The 22042-nt window shown below is 41.4% G+C and overlaps 1 protein-coding gene across 9 annotated transcripts in view; it reads left to right on the top strand.

Annotated features, from left to right (window-relative positions):
- The first annotated feature begins 17715 nt into the window (after positions 1-17715).
- NAPEPLD (N-acyl phosphatidylethanolamine phospholipase D) overlaps positions 17716-22042 on the top strand; it is a 48877-nt gene continuing 44550 nt past the window's right edge. For 3 of the 9 annotated variants that reach the window (XM_032761282.2, XM_058425523.1, XM_032761281.2), the window contains exon 1: positions 17716-17920. In XM_032761282.2, coding sequence (XP_032617173.2) covers positions 17718-17920 — 203 coding nt within the window. In that variant the 5' untranslated portion in view covers positions 17716-17717. Of the gene's footprint in view, positions 17921-17982; positions 18394-20333; positions 20497-22042 lie in introns of those variants that run through there. The other 6 variants (XM_058425518.1, XM_058425494.1, XM_058425510.1 and 3 more) reach the window with 4 other exon arrangements.

Genomic DNA, 22042 nt, shown 5'->3' with positions numbered 1-22042 from the left:
CAGTCTTCAGTGTTTAGATTTTGAAAAATGTCTGGTTCTTTTTTCTAAGTTCCAATCTTATGATAACTATGTAATTCAGCGGCATGGGAATGCTGGAAAAAATCTAAGAGAACAAAACAATGAGTGATTTTTCCTAAGTGGCATCCTTCCATGAAGATTCACACAAATCATATTTTTTGAACCACTTAGGTATAGGTGGGATCCTTTCTCACTGGAGAAAACCAGGGTGGGTTTTCTCAAAATTCTCCCAGCTGATTTAACAATGAATTTCTCTGGATAAGCTAATTAACAAAGACTAAAACTGAAGTCTAATCATTTATTTATTTATTTAAGAGACAGGGTCTCATTCTATTGCTCAGGCTGGAATGCTGTGGCATGATCAGAGCTCACTGTAACCTCGAACTCCTGGGCTCAAGCGATTCTCCTGTTTCAGCCTTCCAAGTAGTTGGTGTGCACTACCACGCCTGGCTAATGGTTTTGTGTTGTTTTGTTTTTGTTTTAGAGATAGGGTCTTTCTATGTTGCCCAGGCTGGTCTCAAACTCTGGCCTCAAGCCATCCTCCTTTCTTGGCCTTCCAAAGGATTGGATTACAGGTGTAAGCCACTGCATCCAGCCTGAAAGTCTAATAATTCTTAATCATAAAATATGTATTGGCTACTGTAGTTCCTCTTTTACTAATTTCTTGTCTTTTTTGTTTTAAAAATACATCTAAACATTTGTTGCTGTGATGAAAAGTAGCACATTCACTTGTATTATCTTAGTGCTGGGTACTTACATGTTCTTGGAGGCACAAAAGTTTCCAAGGTGGAATAGATGATAAAGATGGTGGACTAATCCCTTCACTTTTGAAGCTCTCCCCTGTATTTTTGCATTTATTGATCCACATGGAAAATAGTATTTCTAAAAAGCTATAATTTATATTTTTTAAATCACCAAACTAATCAGCATTAGTTTTCAAGTTTAACTACCTGGGGCTTAGATTTTACATTTTCAAGACCATATCCTGAGTCTTTTAGATTAAAAAAAAAAGAAAAAAGAAAAAGAAAGAAATTGGCCAATTATTAGTAAGACAAATATTACTTTTCTCACAACGGAAATACTATATCTGGCTAGCCTGTATTTTCCAGTTTCTGATAAATTCTAGATGAAATTCAAAGTGTGGTGTCACAAATGACAGTATGTGAAATTACTCTTAGGAAGCAAATGAGTTTCATTTTTAGTTATTTTCTTGTGTCAGCTGTCTCCCACAGATGCAAATACTATTCTCTAATGTGGAGACCCATACTGGTCTCCAATTTTTTTTTTTTTTTTTTGAGACGGAGTTTCACTCTTGTTGCCCAGGCTGAAGAGCAATGGTGGATCTTGGCTCAGTGCAACCTCTGCCTCCTGGGTTCAAGTGATTCTCCTGCCTCAGCCTCCCGATAGCTGGGATTACAGGCATGCGCCACCACACCTGGCTAATTTTTGCATTTTTAGTAGAGATGGGGTTTCTCCATGTTGGTCAGGCTGGTCCCAAGCTCCTGACCTCAAGTGATCTGCCTGCCTTGGCCTCCCAAAGTGCTGGCATTACAGGCATGAGCCACCACGCCCAGCCTGAATGTATTATATTTTTCAAAATTGCTAAAAGAATAGGTTTTTAATGTCCTACCACACACAAAAAAATAAGTTGGTGAGGTGATGGGTAAGTTAATTAGCTTTTGAATCATTCTACAATGTATAGATACAGCAAAACCTCACATTGTGCCCCATATAGTTCCCAATTACTATTTGTCAAGTAAAAATACATTAATGAAGAAAAGAGTTTTCTTACCTATTAGCTCTGCTTTAAAATAAGAAGAGAAAGTTTGGAAAACTTTTTCTTAGCTATTCCTTTCCTTCAGGGAGAACACTAAAAACACTGATAATACAATCTTGTCCTGAGTCCTTGACTCTGTACTTTATCTTTTCGTTTTCTGCCCTGCCAGATACTAAGAGGTTGGGGGGAAAAGTGGCTTTACACAGGGGTCAATAAACTTTTTCTGTAAAGGGTTAGATAGTAAATATTTTAGGTAGTATGGGTCATATGTCTCTGTTGCAACTACTCAGCTCTGCTGTTGCAGTGCAAAAGCCATCAATATGTCAATGAATGAGTGTGGTTGTGGGCCAACAAAACTGGGATTTTAAGTAATTTTCAGCTGTCACAATATATTATTTTTCTTTTGATTTTTTCCCCCAATCATTTAAAACTATAAAAGCCATTCTTAGCTCACAGACCAAGACAACTGATGGCAAACTTTAAACTATGAAAACACATGGCAGGCTGGGCGTGGTGGCTCACGCCTGTAATCCCAGCACTTTGGGAGGCCAAGGCGGGTGGATCGCGAGGTCAGGAGTTTGAGAACAGCCTGGCTAACATGGTGAAACCCCATCTCTACTAAAAATACAAAAAAATTAGCCGGGCTTGGTGGCATGCACCTGTAATCCCAGCTACTTGGGAGCTGAGGCAGGGGAATTGCTTGAACCAGGGAGGTGGAGATTGCAGTCAGCGGAGATCGCACCAATGCACTCCAGCCTGGGTGACAGAGCAAGACTCCATCTCAAAAAAAAAAAAAAAAGAATTTGGCTGCCCAAGATCTACTGCTATTTGGAGTTATCTATAGATTCTTAATGATCAGAACAATCTTTAATTTGACTGGGAGTGAATGCAGTATTTAGCTGTGTCAACCTGAAATAATGAAAAGGGTCAGAACCGCGTTCTAAAGAGTTTATTCAAGTGAAAAGCTGGTAATAGCCATTCCAGGACACACAGACTCCAGAGAAATGGGGTCAGTGATCTGAAGTTAAAATTAAGTTATTGCTTTTATAGGAAGAAGGCAAAGAAAATTTAACAAGATTACATTTTCTATACAAGGCTGGTTTGAGAATTACAACACATTAATTCATTTGTTTTCTTTTCTTTATAGAGGATTTTCATTTTGTTTCCAATTTAAAAGAGTGTATTTAACATTTCATCTTAAGAAAATGAGATAGCCATTAAATCTTTGTGTGAGAAAGGTAAGAGGGAGGCTAATCTATAATGAAGATCAACAATGGAGAGTGAAGAGGTTTTCCCTGACACTCTTCAGTCATTTACAACATTTTACAAAACAATACAGGTAAGAAAGAAGGTCTATAATTAGAGAAACAAAGTTTACAGCTGCCTGGTTACAGCTCCCTAGGATATAGCTGCTTTTCAGGCCCCATAATCACATTCTTTTAAGGCTCAAAATAATTTGGAGTTCCAACAGCTTAGATTTCAAATTACCTATTTTCACAACTGAATTCCACAGGTGCCACTATAAACATAGACTCAATTAAAAATCCTCTAGTAATGAGTCCTCTAGTCCTCTGTGCTTCTAAAACTAGAGCTAGGAAAAAAAAGGACAGTGCTGATTACAGAACTTACCTTAAAACAACGCTAAAATTTCAGTAGCACCTAATACTTTATTAAATGTTAAAATAATCCTATTTAATACAGTACTAGTCTCCAAGAAAAAAGTTACATTGGCCACTAGTCACTTCTAGGGAATTGTGTAAATCTGTCCCTCTTGACAGAATTAATGAAGAACACAGGTAAGGTAGAAGGTCGATGATAGGTACAAAAAATAGCAAGTGAATATTTTAAATTGCTTCTTATTTAAAAATTAAGTAACAACTTAGAGGACAAATAGTTATTATTTTCTGAATGTCTGACTTCCTAGGGGTGGCATAAAAGGGAAGGACAAATAAAGCCCAGTGCAGCAGGCCAGGATCTAAAATTAAACCATGAGTAAAATGCTTAGGGTGCAATGTTCATTTTGTTTTGTAAGGTGAAGCAAGGCAAGCTAGAGGTTCTGTCTGGATTGATATAAATTATTATACTAAACAGCTTCTTTCCATTGTCTATAAAAAAACCAGCCAATTACACTTTAGAAGTCATGTTAGGCTGAGATTCCAATATAATCCATAAAGTTGATGTAGTATTCCAGGAGTTAAGAAAGTATAAATGTTACTGTTTAATTAGTACAGCTTCAATTATACTGTCAATGTTGTGTTAAAAGACATTCCTTCTGGACTTTTTGGTGTACACAGAGATACGCTTTTCTAAAGCACCTGCTCTCAGTGAAAAACCTCCTGTGAACATCTGTCTCTTTAAAATATCTGTATGATATGTACAGAAAATAGTGAGTGAATACTTTAGATTGCTTCTTATTTAAACATAATACATGATATGTATGGAAAATAGCGAGTGGATACTTTAGATTTCTTCTTATTTAAATATAATACATAGGTGCAACACACTAGCGTAGGTAGTATCCTAGCTCAGAAAAAAACAGCTGTTAAAGACATTCCATGATTGTACATCATGGAAACTTGAAAACAGATTGATTATTAAGTGATATTGGGGAATTAATGTTTTCTTAGGTGGAATGATACTGTGGTTATGAAGCAAATGTCCTCAGTCTTAGGAGAGACAGGCTGAATTATTTAGGGGTGAAGCATTTTGATGTCTGGAACTTACTCAAATAGTATTACAAAAAGGCATATTTCTTACCTGTATATTTAGATTTTTTTCACAATAAAGAATGGGAGTGCCCTTTCCACAAGATGGCATGAAAAGATAAGAAGGAAGCTCCTGCCCCTCCTAAAGCCGAAGCCAAAGCGAAGGCTTTGAAGGCCAAGAAGACAGTGTTGAAAGGTGTCCACAGCCACAAAAAGAAGATCTGTATGTCACCACCTTCCCACAGCCCAAGACACTGTGACTCTGGAGACAGCCCAAATATCCTCAGAATGTAGCAGGACGAGCCACAGACAAAACTCCTCAGACACCGAGTTAAAGAAGGAAGGGGTTTATTCGGCTGGGGGCATTGGCAAGACTCCTGTCTCAAGAGCTGAGCTCCCCGAGTGAGCAATTCCTGTCCCTTTTAAGGGCTCACAACTCTAAGGGGGTTTGCGTGAGAGGGCCATGATCAATTGAGCAAGCAGGGGGTACATGACTGGGGGCTGCATGTACTGGTAATTAGATCGGAACAAAATAGGATAGGGATTTTCACAGTGCTTTTCTATACAATGTCTGTAATCTATAGATAACATAACCAATTAGGTCAGGGGTTGATCTTTAACTACCAGGCCCAGGGTGTGGTGCCGGGCTGTCTGCTTGTGGATTTCATTTCTGCCTTTTAGTTTTTACTTTTTCTTTCTTTGAAGGCAGAAATTGGGCATAAGACAATATGAGGGGTGGTCTCCTCCCTTATTCCCCCTCTTTGAGACTCTCACTCAATAGTGGGAGTTCTCACTTTCATTTTTACTACCTATGTCTTCTTGCAAGACAGATGGATAGTGATTCATATAGTACACTTGTGCTGAAGCATTTTGGTGAACTAAGGTAGCGATGGAGCTATTTATCATTTGAAGAAGTACAGGTAGCAAACAAGGGAGCAGTAAGCAGGTTGCTATTACTATTATAACTCTTATTATAAGAGTTTTAATCCTCCTATAGCTGGGAACTATTTTCTAAACATGGCCCCGGGATCAAATCCATGCCACACTTGCACAGGCACATGTGCCAGTTTTGTCATATCTCTAACTATGTCTTTAACTACTTGCCCTTGATTATCTATGTGTAGGCAGCAATTAGTAAGGTTAAATTTCCTACAGACCTCTCCTTCAGCTGCTAGCAAGTAGTCGAGAGCTAATCTATTTTGATAGATAGCATTTCTCATCTGAGTTTCTTGCTGGGCCAGAATAGTCAAGGCTCTGCCGGTTTTATTCGTGATTATTTTTAAGACAGCTTGTAACCGAATGATTCGGTTGATCATGTAAATGGGAGTCCGGTATCCTCATGAGCCATCTGGTGCCTAGGTAGCAGGCCTCTAACATTGTATGATTCTCTCAGGGGGCTACTTATCATTTTTTCAATTTCCTATAGCTATGCTTCTCTTTTCATGGGAAGCATAGACAGGGAAGCCTAGAAGTTCGCCTGTTTTTATGGGCAGTAGGAAGAAAGATGGTTTAATAGTGCCAATAACACAACTACCTGCCTACTGGTCAGGTAATTTGGCATAAGCTCTATGCCTACATATCCAGTACAATCCAGTGGGGACTATCCAGTCCCGGTGGGACTCCAGGTGGGTCCACATGGTCTGCAACTTTGGGAATTTGCTAAATGGATTTCTCACTGTGTGATTTGAACTCCACCAAGTGACTATTTTTGTGGTACCATTACACAGTTTCTGTCTCAGACAACTAAGTCATCCTACGGGGTGAGTGAATTCTTTTCCTTCTCTAGCTATGCAATATTGTCCAATAATTGAGGTTTTAAGGACTTAGAAATTATCAGGATGATTCTTTTGAGCCAGGAATTCACCAGGAACTTGGTCTGTAGGTACTAATTCTTGGCCTTCCTATGGCCATTGATCTCCTATTACAGTTCCTCCACATACATAACATGAAGTGACATTGAGAGATTGGGCTACATGCTCGGCTAATTGCAAAAACAAGTTTCTTGTTTTTCTTGGAATTTCTGGTACTGGCACATTTAGTTCATCATAGAAAGTTTGAAACACTGGCTCAGGAGAGCATTTGTAAACTTCTCCTCGAACGAAGATATTTACTCGAGGATCCAGTCTGGCCCTGTCAATTCCTAAGGTCACATGCTCCTTTTATTTCCAGCGAGGATCAAGGAGATTGGTTATTACTAGCTCTAAGGGTTTACATTGTCCCTTAGTACAGGAAGGGCCATTTTTTCCTTTCTGAAGGAGGACTGGATCATTTTCATTTTTTTTTTATCCAAGTGGCCTAAATGACACAAGACCAGTATTTACATTTATTTCTACACAGTCCTTATTTATGACAGATGTACTTATTTTCTGCCATAAACCCTCTTTTCTTTTTTTTTTTAATTTTAATTTTTATTATTACACTTTAGGTTTTAGGGTACATATGCACAACGTGCAGGTTTGTTACATATGTATCCATGTGCCATGTTGATTTCCTGCACCCATTAACTCATCATTTAGCATTAGGTATATCTCCTAATGCTGTCCCTCCCCCCTCCCCCAACCCCACAACAGTCCCCGGAGTGTGATGTTCCCCTTCCTGTGTCCATGAGTTCTCATTGTTCAATTCCCACCTATGAGTGAGAACATGCGGTGTTTGGTTTTTTGTCCTTGTGATAGTTTACTGAGAATGATGTTTTCCAGTTTTATGGCTGCATAGTATTCCATGGTGTATATGTGCCACATTTTCTTAATCCCGTCTATCATTGTTGGACATTTGGGTTGGTTCCAACTCTTTGCTATTGTGAATAGTGCCGCAATAAACATACGTGTGCATGTGTCTTTATAGCAGCATGATTTATAATCCTTTGGGTATATACCCAGTAATAGGATGGCTGGGTCAAATGATATTTCTAGTTCTAGATCCCTGAGGACTCGCCACACTGACTTCCACAATGGTTGAACTAGTTTACAGTCCCACCAACAGCGTAAAAGAGAACTACAAACCACTGCTCAATGAAATAAAAGAGGATACAAACAAATGGAAGAACATTCCATGCTCATGGGTTGGAAGAATCAATATCGTGAAAATGGCCATACTGCCCAAGGTAATTTATAGATTCAATGCCATCCCCATCAAGCTACTAATGACTTTCTTCACAGAATTGGAAAAAACTACTTTAAAGTTCATATGGAACCAAAAAAGAGCCCGCATCGCCAAGACAATCCTAAGCCAAAAGAACAAAGCAGGAGGCATCATGCTACCTGACTTCAAACTATACTACAAGGCTACAGTAACCAAAACAGCATGGTACTGGTACCACAACAGAGACATAGATCAATGGAACAGAACAGAGCCCTCAGAAATAATGCCGCATATCTACAACTATCTGATCTTTGACAAACCTGACAAAAACAAGAAATGGGGAAAGGATTCCCTATTTAATAAATGGTGCTGGGAAAACTGGCTAGCCATATGTAGAAAGCTGAAACTGGATCCCTTCCTTACACCTTATACAAAAATTAATTCAAGATGGATTAAAGACTTAAATGTTAGACCTAAAACCATTAAAATCCTACAAGAAAACCTAGGCAATACCATTCAGGACATAGGCATGGGCAAGGACTTCATGTCTAAAACACCAAAAGCAATGGCAACAAAAGCCAAAATTGACAAATGGGATCTCATTAAACTAAAGAGCTTCTGCACAGCAAAAGAAACTACCATCAGAGTGAACAGGCAACCTACAGAATGGGAGAAAATTTTTGCAACCTACTCATCTGACAAAGGGCTAATATCCAGAATCTACAATGAACTCAAACAAATTTACAAGAAAAAAACAAACAACCCCATCAAAAAGTGGGCAAAGGACATGAACAGACACTTCTCAAAAGAAGACATTCATGCAGCCAAAAAACACATGAAGAAATGCTCATCATCACTGGCCATCAGAGAAATGCAAATCAAAACCACAGTGAGACACCATCTCACACTAGTTAGAATGACCATCATTAAAAAATCAGGAAACAATAGGTGCTGGAGAGGATGTGGAGAAATAGGAACACATATAGCCTCTTTTCTAATTAACAGAACCACACCTTATTCTTAACTTATTACTATTAATGACAGCACAGGCATCAAATTTCAAGGTGACTTGTTTGGGCACTGCTTTTTCCTCAGTTTTGGCAAACACTTTACTCATATCGTTTATGAGCCTCCACCAGTCCTCAGTCCTTAATCTTATTTTAAAAACTGTGGTCATGGGAGGCTCAGATGGGTCATAACACACATCAGGTTGGTCATTTCCTGGGCTACACACCTTGTATAGAATAACATTATACAAACAAGTTCTTTTTAGAGTTCCAGTACACTTATAATAACCATAAAATAATAGGACTGTAGCAACCTTTTGTCCTACCTCAGTGACTGGATGTGTACACTGGGAGCAGCCCTCAGTCAGAGGAAAGTCAGTTGAAGTCCTTACTGTAAAAGTCCAAATTTTAAGGAAAATGAGTATCGTAATGAGTTTTCTCATGCTTCGGCCGTGCGTGGACTAGTCAGCTCCCGGGTGTGACTGAAGCAGGGGTTGTCGTCTTCTTCAGAGTCACTTTGCAGGGGTTGGCGAAGCTGCTCCTGTCCACGTACTGCTCACAGTCTGCTGATGTTTAAGAATGATCTCGGAGGTTGGGCCCACTAGAATAAACTGAGTCCAACACCTCTACACATTTATGTTCAACTGGGCTCTTTGATACTGGGAGCAAGGTGGTGGGGTTCAGGGTGTTGCAAACTTCAATGGTTATGTGGGGATTTTCATGTAGCAAGCTTTGGTACTTGGTTAATCTAGCATTTGTTAACCAATGATGTCCTTTGGTAGTCATTAAAGTTACCACAGCATGGGGGGGGGTCTTTATATTCAGGTTTTCCCTAAGGGTTAGTTTATCTGCTTCTTGTGCTAACAGGGCTATTGCTGCTAGGGTCCTTAGACCTGGGGGCCAGTCTTTGGAAACCTTGTCTAGTTGTTTTGAGAGATAGGCCACTGGCCTTGGCCAAGGCCCTACAGTCTGGGTTAAAACTCCAACTGCCATTTTTTCTCTTTTTGACACATAGAGTGTAAAGAGTTTTGTCAGGTCAGGTAACCTCAGGGCTGGGGCCGACATGAGTTTTTCTTTAACTCATGAAAAGCTCGTTGCTCTTGGTTGCAATAGATGTAGTTTATCTAATCTACATTTTTATTAACTGTCGTCTACCAAAATATTGACTCAAATCCTGCAGCTATTTGATTTCAAGCTTTAAACTGATCTCGTATTCCTTGTGGGACTCCAATTGTGTCTAAATAGACATGAGAGTCGAAAGACCCAAAAGGGGCTTCTCTTGCTTTACGATGTCTTATTTTTTTTCCTTCTGGTTGATGAAATCCCAGGGGGAAAGGGATAGCCAATTGGACTAAAGTACAACTGCCACTCCAGTTATTCAGCAGAGTGCCCAGTAAAGGTCCACCACAATACCGCCACACATCCACTCGGGGATGAACAATGGCTGACTGATTGATAAGCTCTTGAAAATTCTTAAGCTCACTGCATCCTTTCAGGTCTCCAAGGAGCGCTAAGTTTCCTCCCTGTCATGAGAGACACGAAGTGAACTTAGTGTTGGGAGACGGAGGCTGGATGGCCCTCGGGGGCTGACCCGCAGGGCACCGGACTTTGAGATACAGCAGAGAGAGCTTGGCACGACTTATTACTCCAGGCTGTAGAATCCTGGAAAACAGCTACCATGCAGCCCACACCTGGCCGACTGGAGGACCACCTTAGTGGAAAGGGGACAATTTGGGCTTCTGGCCCTGCCATGTGCGCAAGCATAACAACTGCTTTTGTTTAACATGCATATGGAATATTTGATCCATTTTAACCAGGCATTTACATCTTGGTATCCTGTCTTAATTGCTAAAGTTTGTTTTAAGTCTTCAACTTCTATGATCCTCCAGTAAAATGAATGTTTGGTTTTAGGAAATTACAAAACCGGTTGGGGCAGTCCATCCTTGCTCTTTAGTGGTCCACAGAACATTGGACCAACTATGTCATGAAAGCTCTACATCAGGGGGCAGACTCCTGGTTGGCACTAGGGTCTTTACCTAAATCTTCCCAGATTAAATGGTCCTAGTTTACTAATGCCCAGTCTGAGGAGAGTCAGGAGGGACAGAAGTACTTTTCTGAAGTAGAAAGCTGTCTTTGACTTGGCAAGTCCTCACAGGCCATGCTTCCACTCAAATGGAGTAGGCAAGTTCCCAAGACCAATCCTGTCAAGCTATTCAAACCAAGTCAAAACCAAAACCAAAGTACCGATAAAGGCATGCCATGGGTGATCAGGCCACACTTCCACTCAAATGGAGTGGGCAAGTTCCTAAGACCGGTCCTGTCAAGCAATTCAAACCAAGTCAAAAACCAAAACCAAAACCAAAGTGCCGATAAAGGCAAGCCATGGGTGATCAGGCTACGCTTCCACTCAAACTGTGGACAAGGTCCCAAGACCAGTTCCCAAGCAAGCATTAAATGCAATAGTTTGAGGCGAAATTGACTTGGTTATGTTAATAACTAGATGGTCAGTAACAGAACGAGGAAAGAAGAAAGAGTAATAGAATAGAAGAAAAGAGTTAAATTTTTCTTAGCTTTAGTTTGGTAGGGTTTTCCTCTGGGACTATGGCCTATGACTCTGGAGGGGGTAGTGCTTTCTTGACTCGGGTGTGATGAGTCCATCCTTTTTTTTTTTTTGCTGTACGAACAGCAGTCTTGGTGGTTAGCAGCACAAGGTAGGGTCCTTCCTAGGCTGGCTCCAGTTTTTCTTCTTTGCACCCTTTGATGATAACGTGATCTTCAGGCTGGTGCTGGTTTACCAGAAATTCTAGGGGTGGTACATGTGCTAAAAGACTTTCAGTTTTTTTTTTTTTTTTTTGTGAGAAAGGAAAGTGGAAGATAAACCAAGTATATGATTTTTAAGAAATTGACCTTTTGTTTTAAATATGGGGACCTTGGCACTGGACTTTATAGTCCTTAGTGCCTTTTTGCTGAGAAATTTCCTTTAGCACCTATTTTTATTAGTTTTTAAACCAAAGAAAGCCAAATACCATTTTACATTTAACAATGCTTCTCACATGATTTTTATACCAGATAAGCTAAATTTTATCTTTATATTAGTGTGTTATTAATGTTAAACCTAATTTTAATAAAACCTTGTAGACATATTTACTCAATTTTTTTCTTTTTTCTTTTTTTGAGACGGAGTCTCGCTCTGTTGCCCAGGCTGGAGTGCAGTGGCGCAGTCTTGGCTCACTGCAAGCTCCGCCTCCTGGGTTCAAGCCATTCTCCTGGCTCAGCCTCATGAGTAGCTGGGACCACAGGCGCCCGCCACCACGCTCGGCTAATTTTTTGTATATTTAGTAGAGACGGGGTTTCACCGTGTTAGCCAGGATGGTCTTGATCTCTTGACCTTGTGATCCGCCCGCCTCGGTCTCCCAAAGTGCTGGGATTACAGGCGTGAGCCACCACGCCCGGCCTTTATTTAATTTTTTAATGTTTGATTATAAGGTAAGATTTTATAGGCTCTTTAACCTTCTGTAATTTTTGCTAAAGAGCAGGTTGGTGCTTTAAGAAAAACCTGTTATGCTTTTAATTTAATGTCCAGTTCACAGAAAAACTGGATGATAATTCTTTAACTTTAGCTAATATGTTTACACACAGCATTTTCTTTACAATTAACGTTTTAAAACTTGCTTAAACCTTCAAAACAATAATTTTTTTTAACTTTTTAATGTAGGTAAAAATGTACATTCTTAGGCCTCCTTATAATCCTTTTACCAAAGGTATATTTTACTTTTCTTATACACCTTGCACATAAACTGTTTTCTTTTTTCTTTTTTTTCAATAGTTTTACATTCAGGAGGCCTAGTTACTTTTAAATTACACAACATTTTTTGCATAAATTCTTTTTTATAATATTTTTCTTTTTCATGACTTTAGCAGACAATTCTTCGACATGCCTCAACTTTCTGACTTATTACAAATATTTCTTTCTTTAAACAACCAGTTAATTTATTTCAGGATAAGAATTTACCATATAATACTTTTTTTTAATATAAATTCTGCCCCCCCCCCCCCTTTTTTTTCCTTTTTTTTCCCTTAGGATACTTCTGAACTGGTGAGGTGTGATCACAATGAGGTTTCCCCTAAAAGTTATTATTATTTTTTTTTATCTTTTTTTTGTTTGTTAGCAAAGCAGTTGCCGCTACAGATTGAATGCATTTGGGCCATCCACGGGTTACTGGGTCAAGGATTTTTGATAGGATGGCCTCAGTGCTTTTGGGATACGCCCTTGTTTACGCTGACAACAAAGTGGTATTGGAGTGTTATAGGTTTACTACGGAGAATACCTTCAATTATCAATTATAGGTTTTAAATTTACCTTGGCTTTTAAAGGAATAGGGTACACTTTTTTTTCTTAACTACTTGTGTATCTCTCTTTGACTTTTTCTTTTGCCTCTGTCTCTTCTCTCTCTCTTTCTTTCTCTCTCTCCTTAACTCCCTCTTTTTCTGTCTCTTCCTCTCTCCCTTTGTCTCTTTTCCTCTCTGTTTCCTTTCTCTCTCTCTGCTGTTCTTTCCCTGCCTCTGCCAGCCCCCTTATGCTGCTGTTCTCTCAACCACTGTGTGTTGGCGGCGGAGGGTCTAAAACCAGCTGTAACCAAGTGTCTATGTACGGGAACTGGTCTGGGTTCCCTGGCTTACAGGTTACCTTGTGCCATACCTTTGAAACAAGAAACCTGTCCAGGCTTCCTTCTAATGGCCAACCTACCTCTAATGCTGGCCAGCCTATCTTACACAAAGTTTTAAGTTTTCCTAGTGTCATAGTACTCCATAGTCTCCTTTACATTTTGTTTTGAAAATTTTCAACATAGTTCCTAGTAGCGTGGGCTTATTTGTGCCTGACCTATGCTTCTTCGAGACAAAACACCACACTCACACCACATGCACACCAGAAAACAAAGAACAGGTAAAAAGGGCAAACACACACTTTTGTAGTTTGCACCAAACCAAAATAAAAACCAAAATCAGAGTATCCAGAAATCCAAGCCAGGTCAAAACCAAAACCAAAGTATCAAGCAATCCAAGTCAAGTCAAAAACAAAAACCAAAGTGCGGGTACAGGCACACCGTGGGTGATCAGGCGACACGTCCACTCAAATGGAGTAGGCAAGTTCCCAAGACCAATCCTGTCAAGCTATTCAAACCAAGTCAAAACCAAAACCAAAGTGCCGATAAAGGCACGCCGTGGGTGATCAGGCCACACTTCCACTCAAATGGAGTGGGCAAGTTCCTAAGACCGGTGCTATGAAGCAATTCAAACCAAATCAAAAACCAAAACCAAAACCAAAACCAAAGTGCCGATAAAGACACGCCGTGGGTGATCAGGCTATGCTTCCACTCAAACAGAGTGCACAAGTTCCCAAGACCAGTCCTGTCAAGCAATTCAAACCAAGTCAAAACCAAAACCAAAGTGCCGATAAAGGCACGTCATGGGTGATCAGGCCATGCTTTCACTCAAACAGAATGGGCAAGTTTCAAAGACTAGTCTTACCAAGTTTTGGACGTCCAGACTCCAAGTGCTTATTCCTTCCCAGTGTTCAGCCACTGCGTTGATCCTCCATAGGGGCATGCCACACACTGCTCTGGCGAGGTGTCCCACCGAGGCAAATGCCTACCCTGGAGCGCTCTCAGGATCCATGTTGCTTGGGCTAGTCGGAGTCCCCCGCAGGGATGTTCCACAGGACAGGCTTAAGCTGCCTAAGGAGCTGCCTCGACCATCCACCAATCACCTCGCTTCCCAGTCAGGGAACCAAGAAATGTAGCAGGACGAGCTGCAGACAAAACTCCTCAGACACCAAGTTAAAGAAGGAAGGGGTTGGCCAGGGTCATTGGCAAGACTCCTGTCTCAAGAGCCGAGCTCCCCTAGTGAGCAATTCCTGTCCCTTTTAAGGGCTTACAACTCTAAGGGGGTGCACGTGAGAGGGTCGTGATCCATTGAGCAAGCAGGGGTACATGACTGGGGGCTGCATTCACCGGTAATTAGATCGGAACAAAACAGGATAGGGATTTTCACAGTGTTTTTCTATACAACCTCTGTAATCTATAGATAACATAACCAATTAGGTCAGGGGTCGATCTTTGACTACCAGGCCCAGGGTGTGGTGCCGGACTGTCTACTTGTGGATTTCATTTCTGCCTTTTAGTTTTTACTTTTTCTTTCTTTGGAGGCAGAAATTGGGCATAAGACAATATGAGGGGTGGTCTCCCTTAAGAAGAGCGTCCCCAGGAGAAACAAGCTTGACCACTATGCTATCACCAAGTTTCCTCTGACCACTGAGTCTGCCATGAAGAAGATAGAAGACAACAGACTTGTGTTCATTGTGGATGTTAAAGTCAGCAAGCACCAGATCAAACAGGCTGTGAAGAAGCTCTATGACACTGATGTGGCCAAAGTCAATGCTCTGATTAGGCCTGATGGAGGAAGAAGGCATAAGCTCCACTGGCTCCTGATTACAATGCTTTGGATATTGCCAACAAAATTGGGATCAACTTTGTTGCTGACCCAACAAAACTGGGATATTGCCAACAAAACTGGGGTCATCTAAACTGAGTCCAGCTGGCTAATTATAAATACATGTATCTCTTCACCAGGTACGTGCCTCTTTGTCAACTTCTGGTTGGGCTGGGGAGGCCATTCACAGGTACTGAGGTTGTAATAGGGCCTGGGCAAGACTCCTGTTCTACTTACCCTTTTGGAACACTCACTCTGTCACTCCACCATGCTTGATCACTCCAGAGATCTTTATGACCAGAGCTAGTTGTCCCTAAGAAAACCAGAACTTGTCTCCATGGTAGAGGTAAGAAAACAAGAAGCTGCCGGGTGGCGGTGACTCACGCCTATCACTTTGGGAGGCCCAGGCGGGCAAATCACTTGAGGCCAGGAGTTCGAGACCAGCCTGACCAACATGGTGAAACCCCATCTCCACTAAAAAGACAAAAATTAGCCGGGCCTGGTGGTGGGCACCTGTAGTCCCAGCTACTCAGGAGGCTGAGGCAGGAGAATCTGGGAGGCAGAGGTTGCAGTGAGCTGAGATCTGGCCACCGCACTCCAGCCTGGGTGACAGGGCGAGACTCCATCTCAAAAAAAAAGAAAAAAGAAAAAAAGAAAAGAAGAGGCTTTACAAGAACCCCTTCTTTTATCCCTGGAAGAGGCTGTGTGTGAAACCAATGCCCACAGTTTGAAGGGCATTAGCATTCATCTCAGGGGAGTGTGGGTTGGCTGGCTTTCGGGTAGCACTTTGACCTCACACACCCATCTACTATGTCCAACTGGTCTGTCTGCTTCCCTCAGCCCTTACCCAATAAAGGACAATGACTTAAAAAAAAAAAAAAGTGGGAGTGAGGAGAACAAAGGGCATTTTTTTTTTTTTTTTTTTTTTGAGACAGAGTCTTGCTCTCTCCACCAAGCTGGAGTGCTCACTGCAACCTCCATCTCTGGGGTTCAAGCAGTTCTCCTGCCTCAGCCTCCCTAGTAGCTGGGATTACAGGTGCGCTCCACTATGCCTAGCTAGTTTTTATATTTTTACTTGAGACAGGGTTTCGCCATGTTGGCCAGGCTGGCCTCGAACTCCTGACATCAGGTGATCCTCCTGCCTTGGCCTCCCAAAATGCTCGGATTACAGGCATGAGCCACCACGCCCAGCCTTTTTTTTTTTGGTGGGGGGGAAAATGGGGTCTTCTCTGTTGCCCAGGCTGGAGTGTAGTGGCGTGATCACAGCTCACTGCGGCCTTGATCTCCCAGGCTCAATCGATCCTCCCACCTCAGCCTCTGGAGTAGCTGGGACCACAAGTGCAGGCCATCAGGGCTGGCTACTTCTTTTTTTTTTTTTTTTTTAATTATTATTTGTAGAGATGAAGTCTCACTATGTTGCCCAAGTTGGTCTCCAACTCCTAGGCTCGAAGGATTCTCCTGCCTTGCCCTCCCAAAGTGCCGGGATTACTACTTCTCCATTGCTTAGTCAAGAACACTATGAAGAACTTTTGGGTAGTAACTTCAACTTACCCTTTGGGTTTGTATGTATGCTGTTACTTTTTTTTTTCTTCTGTTGCACAAAGGTATTATTCACCTTGTGCAGTTTCAGCTCCACCCAGGCACAAGCAGCTCTTAATCACCCTTAAGTTCAGCAGCCACTCTAAGCTAGCCTGAGGAGATAAAGTCCATACTTGACACACAGTTCTTTACATTCCTGCAATGTCACACCGGCACATTCACTTTCAAAATGCAGAATAGTTTGGTATGCATTTTTCTGCCCGTCTTATCTGCATTTAGAACCTGTGGTGGTGGTTTCTTTTTTGCCAAGATAACCCCAGAGACGAGCTTTTTTTTTTTTTGACCCTGGCACACCCCAAGAGGACTTATATAATCTTTTTGCCCAACCACCCATTGTTGAATTTTACTTCGATCTGCCTGTACTTTACTTCTTGAAACAACTAATTTCATCCTGCAGTTTAAAAAGCAAATCCAGTAAGAAACTCAGAATCACAATTGTATGCTCTTTCGTAGTTATCCTAGCGTTAAAAAAGTTGCAAATTTCGATGAGAACCGTGTGTACCAGGGGGCTGTGATATTTTAAAAGTAAACGAGCACACAGTGAACAATGCCGTGCTTCCATTAATATTCAAAACCTACTGTACAACATTTCAAATTACAGTTTAGTTTCTTCGCTACCAGGATCCTAGCGCCATAGGCTGTAAGTATTCAAATGCTTCTCGACCGTGATTGAGTTGGCAATGAGAGTCCGTCAACGGGTCTGCAGGATCCCATTTAGTTTTAGCAACTGTGGCTGGTGTCCAGGAATGTGTTCATGCGATCTGAAAGTAAGCCTCCGGCTTAGGACAGCGGGGGGAACCAATTTGATTTTAGGAGGGTCCCAGCACAGTGTTTGAGTCGCGAGGCGGGCCGGGGCAGGCCGGGAGAAGGCTGCCTGCTCCCAGGCGCTTCCTTTACCAAGATGGCTTAGGCGCCCCGGCCCACAGGGGCGGCCATCTTGGTAAGGGCTGGAGAGGCAGCCTGAAGGAGGCCGCCGCTGGCCCTGCTGTCAGATTCGAAGGTCATAATGAGGGAGGGACCCGGCGACGACTCGCCCCAACGATGGCGAGGCGGCGAGCGCTGAAGCGCTGCCTGCAGCTGCTGGCGTCCTCGGCGGAGCCGGCGCGGCGGGCTCGGGGTCGGAAAAACTCGGGCGCCTGCCGCGGACGCCCCTCCCGCTACGCGGCGGCGCTTTGCGCGGGAACTATGTGGCCGGAAGCCACGGAACAGAGGCGGCGCGCGCTCCCGGCCACCCCAAGCGCGAGGTGAGTCCGCGCCCCCGTGCTCGCACCCCTCCCCTCTAGCCGCGCGCCCGCGGCCCGGGATCCCGAGTGTCCGAAGCTCCGTGGTTTCTGTGGGACCTCGCGGGAGGCGGTTTTCTCCCGCCTGCTGTACTCTGTGGCGTCTCTGCTGCCCTCTCCACGGTCTCTGGGCGGAGCAATCCACACTGCCGAGCCTGGGGTGGTTTGGGCTTCTTCGGCGAAGTGGAGCGGGCTGAGAGTGGGTTTCCTGGTCCCCGAGCCCTACCTCATCCCGGAGATGCCGCACTTGTGAGCGACAGGGCTTTATTTGAATTTTCGCACCTCGCGAGTTGCGGAGCCTGCATCTCTGAAGCTGCCTGGGTGAAGAGCCACAGCATTATTTTTTTCCTCTTTGGGAGAGTAGCTGTCTGGGATCTGTTTGAGATCCTGTCTTCCCTGCAAATTACCAGGTTGCATCTTCACTGATAGGAATACATGTGGGTTTATCTTCTTTTGGTTGTATGTAAATGAATGGGTCGACAACTTCCTCGGAGCAACTTATTGTTGCTTCATCTATAGTATTTATCTTCTAAAAATCCATTCCAACAGGTTTCTCCCCTTTTATTTTGGAATAAGTGTTCTTATTTAACTATGGAATGGAAATGAAGAGCAAAAAAAAAAATGGGGCTAGCTGGGGAGGAGTGGTGGAAGGCTGTGCTTTCTTGAGTTTTCTGTTCTGTGGTTGTTTGCTTCTTATAAATTGGGTATTATTGCGGGCTTTTCAGAACACGTATTCAGATAGGTTTTTGTTGTTGTTGTTTTGTTTATTTTTTCCTTTTTTTTTTTTTCAAGCTAGAACTCGATATCGTCCTGGTAGTTGAGGTAGATACTCTTCCATGGGTTCCGGGATCACATGCATTCATTATACCTCAGTTAAACCTGGAAAATATTAAGGGAGTGAGTAAAGTTTAACAGCCTTTTAAAAAGTCATTTCGTTCTTGTCTTTGCCTTTACTGTACGTTGTTATATATACATGTTATAATATGACTGATTCACCTGGTTGGCTTTGGCTTAGCATGAAATGTTTGCTACTTGCTAATTCTGATTAATTTGTCCAGGAAGTCATTCCTGAGATGCAGTTCTTCAAATTGAGAAATAATTTCCATGTTTGTTAAAAAATGGAAATCTCTAACATTTCCATTTCTATTTTCAGTTACATTGGTTATGAATTAGCCGCAGACATGGACATCGTTTAGAAAGAAGTTATGTAATCTTTAAAAAGAAAAGATTACCTGTATCCCACAATAGTGTGATTTTTGTTGCAAGAAAATACTGGGTCTGCTAAAGAAGAAATTTAGGGTAAAAGTACTTATTTAAAATAATAATTTAAGAGAGAGATTGAGGGGTTGAATTTGTTTCAAGTCAACTGAAAATATAGTCAGGATTTTCAGAGATTTTATTTTGTTAACATTCTGCAGGCTTTCCTGCTACAAGAATTATGGTAAGTCTCCAAGAGATAAAAATACTTAGTGTATTTCTCATACCCTTATTTTCACTCAGCATTCCAAATTATATTGTAGAAATTCTATGTTGCAAAATTCTAATTTTAAAATTAGTCCAGTTATAACTATATGAAGAACATTTTAGCATAAGCATTCCATCACAGGGTTTTGGTTATACTTTAGTTGATACAGTCATCCTTGTGTTTGTTCGAAAGGGGTATTATGTTACTTTGAGTATTTGTGAGTTTGGTAAACTGAGGGGATTTTTATGAACATTTAGTCTGTGTTTGGAAAAGCAGTATTTGCCTTTAATTTTGTTGTTTCATTCTGCTTTTTCTTTGTAGTGATGGATAGCTGTGGATATAGTGAGTTTTTCCATTGCTTTCTACGCTTTGTAAATAAGAATATAGCTATAGCTGGAGGACTGTTGATCTGGGCTTTTTAGGTTGAAATGCATACACATAAAAAGTGTTTTCATTGAAGTATTATTAGGGAAATGAACTGTATGTATAATTAATCGTTAAAGGGCACTTTTATTCTGGAGGCCAGTGAGGGCATGCATAAGACTGGCATTAAAATATCACCCATGTGATTTCCAGCATAAGGTTCAAGTAATATTTCATTCTGACACCTATACTACTGAATAATTCTGTCTACAATTTATAGTGCTTTGCTTGATTTGTCTTTTGAATTTATTAACCATTTATTGTGTATTTAAGTATTTTACTAACAGACTTTGGAGACAGATTACATATGAACTCATATATCCCCAGGGGCAGTTTTATGTTAGAGATACAGTCTTCTGCCACTTCAGCTGGTTAAATAATGTATTATAACTTTATCATTTACAAAGCTCTTTCAAGTATTTTAAATATATGTATATATAGAGAGAGAATTTGATTTTATAGATATAAAATATGAGCCTTGTTCCACAGATGAGGAAAATAGGACACCAAGAGCCTGGGAGAGTCTGGTGATTTGGCCAAGGTCCCTTAGCTCAGCAGCCCCAGCCTTCAGCAGAATATATACACTGCAGACTCTTGTTATACCGGGGTTCCAGTGAAGTGAAAGTGGAGGGGCGTGGATCAGCAAGCGTTGGTCAGCAACACACTCACAGATTGCACCCCTGCCTTTGGGTAACAGGTTGTGAATGGCCAGTGCTGTTGGCTATGGAGGCACAGGTCTGGCATATAGATGGATCAGCATAATTCAAAATCTTGATTGAAAAACAACTCAGTTTGTGCCTGCTACCTGAAACAATCCATTTTTCCCCTTGAAGGTGCAGACTCTTGTGTTTATCTAATTTGGGCACCTTCCCAGATTAACGGACAGTAATATATTGATTTAACACTGAATGCTTGTAGGCTTCTGTGTGATTTTGTAATCTCTCTCAATTACAAGAATGAATGGAGAAACACCAAGCTTTCTCATTGTCACTAGCACTCTTGAACTGGTCACATTTTTTTTTTTTTTTTTTTGAGACAGAGTCTCGCTCTGTCACCCAAGCTGGCATGCGGTGGGGCAATCTCAGCTGACTGCAACCTCTGCCTCCTGTGTTCAAGCGATTCTCATGCCTCAGCCTCCTGAGTAGTTGGGATTACAGGCATGTGCCACCACGCCCAGCTAAAACTGGTCACATCTTAATAGGACACCCAGATGACAGCAGTCATTGGTTTCGAAAGTTGTTATTTTCTGTATTTTGAAGGTCCTTCAGTTACAAAGATGTTTCCTGTTCAAGTTACTGTGTTTGTTCCTTCGGTTTGTTTAGAGAGCTCATGAAAAGCTATCTAAACTAAGCTGTCTATGTATTCTGAACATATATGTGTGTGTGTGTGTGTGTATGTGCGTGTGTGTGTGTTTTCCAGAACGTTGTGGTATTTTATGGTTAAAGTAGCCAATGAAAGCTTAAAGAGTTTCTGGACTCAAATTCTTTTTTTTTTTAAACTTGAAGCCATACTAAGTAAAATGCATAAAATAAAATGTGTCATTTATCTTCCTATGCTGATTGTATGCCCCTTCGGTTCCAAGTGTTTTTAAGCATAATTAAGGTGACAGCATGGCTGATAGATAGTCCAGGCTCCATCATCAGCCAGAGCTAGATCCTTGGAATGTCATGTAACTCTCTGGCCTGACTTCTTTTACCTATTAGGTAAAGGGGTCACACAAGTGATGACTTCTATCACGGAATGTTCAAGTTGGAAGGGACCTTAGAGGGAATGTACCTGGTCTAATCTCTTTAATGTGCAGATTTTTAATTTCTGCTGTCACAGGAGTTTAGCCTGTCATGATTACCTCAAAATTGAAACATCGAAATTAGGCTTTTCCACCATTTCACAGATATGAAATACTTTACAATTCTTGGCTGAAAGTTGATTTTCTTTCTCAATCATTCCTCATATAGTGTCTCACTTTTATGTGTAGACTAAATGCCCATTGTATATAAATGTACATGTGCTGTTTGGAGCCTGTTTTTTAGCTGGGTGAATGCTAATACTGGTGCACATATTGAATATCATCAGAATGAAGAATTTGATCTAATAAACTTTTTTGGTATTCTTAGCAACATTGTCTTAGTTAAGCCTTATTGTGTATAGCATTATAATTTTTTTCTTTTGCTTAGCCATCCGAATGCCTTCACATCTTA

Source organism: Hylobates moloch, unplaced genomic scaffold (assembly GCF_009828535.3).
Source record: "Hylobates moloch isolate HMO894 unplaced genomic scaffold, HMol_V3 SCAFFOLD_1, whole genome shotgun sequence".
NCBI classification, from domain to species: Eukaryota; Metazoa; Chordata; class Mammalia; order Primates; family Hylobatidae; genus Hylobates; species Hylobates moloch.
This window is presented reverse-complemented; position numbering and strand designations above follow the sequence as displayed.